This window comes from Notothenia coriiceps, unplaced genomic scaffold, assembly GCF_000735185.1.
Source record: "Notothenia coriiceps isolate Sejong01 unplaced genomic scaffold, NC01 NC01_scaffold00006218, whole genome shotgun sequence".
NCBI classification, from domain to species: Eukaryota; Metazoa; Chordata; class Actinopteri; order Perciformes; family Nototheniidae; genus Notothenia; species Notothenia coriiceps.
Window position 1 is genome coordinate 1 of NW_011338919.1, and position 2,187 is coordinate 2,187.

Here is a 2,187-nt window from a genome sequence, read left to right on the forward strand (position 1 = left end):
TCCTAATTTGGGAAATGTTTGTGTTGCAGCAGCATAAAAAGACCTGGCATTGTACATACAAATTAAAAGACAAGAAAGTAGAAAATATACATGTTGAATTGACAAATGAACAATAATAAGATATAAAGCAAGGTATTATATTTACATAAGTATGTGAAGGATGGAATATTAAATATTAGACTGAAAATTTGTATTGAAATAAGGATAAACCTTACCATGCGATGAGTTTTCTGGAATTGAAAGAAGATATACATACAAAAGTGAGATTTCACACAAATTTCAATGTACATGATTCAATTATCTTAATGCACAAGCATGTGTGACACCATTTAGACACACAATGCATGCTCTACATACCCTTGATGGTGAAGGTGGTCTCCATGCCAGCGCGTATGTGGTCCGTCACGTGACAGTGAAGTAACCAAGTCCCCGGGTTCCCAACAACCATCTCCACTGTCTGGAAAGTTCCGGGGAAGAGATCGAAGACGTCTGCACGGTGCACACGGTCCGTCTACCCCACGCACACGCACACACACGCACACGCACACACACACACACACACACACACACACACACACACACACACACACACACACACACACACACACACACACACACACACACACACACACACACACAATACAATAAAGGGGAACAGAAAAAAAGGAAATGTGTAAAGACACTTTCTGTCTGGGCATGTCGAAGTGTTAAACCCAAATACAACAACACACACTATCATCCTTTCATTATTGGATTTAAACCAGAGCAGTATGTAGAGCAGATGTTGGTGGTTACCTTGTAGGTGAAAGTCTCAGCGTGGAAGTGCACAGTGTGCATGTCCACTTCGGTGCCCATGCCCAGCAGATACCAGTCTACTTTCTGGCCGCGGGTCATCACCAGTCCATGGAGGTTACCGTACACCAGGCCATTGATCCCTTCAGTAGAAATAAATATAATCTCTTTTATCGTATAGAATCAGAGAGACGTGCAGAAAAGTGTGATAGGAAAATCGTAATTTAGACTCCTTCTTAATTTAGGAAAACCCTTGTCAGGAATTTGAAACACTTCAGAGGCAAATTTCATAATAAATTATTTAAATTGATCAAATATTGTATTACATTTAAATATACAGCCTTGGTTGGCATAATTACATGGTGGCTTTAAGCATTAATTTTTCATATTATTAATTATAGAATTTATGTTTTAAATCTTATTCAGTTCAGTAAGTGCACTATATCTCACCTATCTTTCATAGAATTTTCCCCATGGGCAATTTAAGTCCAAAAAGTACACATTATCAGTTCTACACTGTGTTACGTGTTACGGGATGACTCTGAATAAACCACAATGTCATCCAAATATGCCGCACACTCCGTGACAAAGCCCGACAGCTATCCTTTGCCCAGAATGGAAGATTGTATTGACCAGGTTGGCAGTGCCTCGTTTGTTACCAAGATCGACTTGTTAAAAGGGTATTGGCAGGTTCAACTAACTAAGGAACTAACTAACTAACTAAGGACATTTCAGCATTTGTGACACCAGATAATTTCCTACAGTACACTGTCATGGCGTTCGGGATGCGCAACGCGCCAGCAACTTTTCAACGGCTCGTTAATATTGTGCTGTCGGGTCTGTCAGGGTGTGCGGCACATTTGGATGACATTGTGGTTTATTCAGAGTCATGGCAAAAGCACATGGAACAGTTGGCGGAGGTGTTCGAGCGTTTGCGCAGGGCGAACTTAACTATTAACTTGGCAAAATGTGACTTTGCTCAGGCAACCGTGGTCAATCTGGGAAAAGTGGTTGGCAACGGGGAAGTACGGCCGGTCCAGGCCAAGGTGGAAGCAATCCTGGCATTTTCTGCTCCGGCTTCCCGACGTGACTTGCGCTGCTTCCTTGGGATGACTGGGTACTACAGAGGGTTCTGTAAAAATTTCTCAGCTGTTGCTGCTCCGTTAACTGATCTGTTAAGCCCAAAAGTTCCTTATGTGTGGTCTGAGCGCTGTGACCATGCTTTCCAACAAATTAAATTGCTGATGACTAATGCTCCGGTGCTTGTAGCGCCAAACTTTGATCGGCCCTTTAAACTACTAGTTGATGCAAGTGAATTTGGGGCCGGAGCTGTCTTGCTGCAGGATGTCGATGGGGTGGAGCATCCAGTATCATACTTCTCAAAGAAATTCAATC

General features: G+C 42.3%; 1 protein-coding gene across 1 annotated transcript; it reads right to left on the minus strand.

Annotated features, from left to right (window-relative positions):
• Positions 1 to 133: 133 nt before the first annotated feature.
• LOC104943559 (hephaestin-like) lies at positions 134 to 969 on the minus strand. The gene is made up of 3 exons (XM_010769011.1): positions 796 to 969; positions 358 to 511; positions 134 to 230 (listed from the first exon to the last, which is right to left on the minus strand). Exons 1-3 carry the CDS (start codon positions 892 to 894, stop codon positions 169 to 171), a joined length of 315 nt encoding a protein of 104 aa, XP_010767313.1. The 5' UTR covers positions 895 to 969; the 3' UTR covers positions 134 to 168.
• Positions 970 to 2,187: the final 1,218 nt, after the last annotated feature.

Coding starts and splice junctions, on each gene's coding strand:
- LOC104943559 (XM_010769011.1), bottom strand. CDS start 894: ATGACCCGCGGCCAGAAAGTAGACTGGTATCTGCTGGGCATGGGCACC. Junction 512..795: donor CTGAGACTTTCACCTACAAG/GTAACCACCAAC, acceptor TGCGTGGGGTAG/ACGGACCGTGTGCACCGTGC. Junction 231..357: donor GACCACCTTCACCATCAAGG/GTATGTAGAGCA, acceptor TTTCAATTCCAG/AAAACTCATCGCATGGTAAG.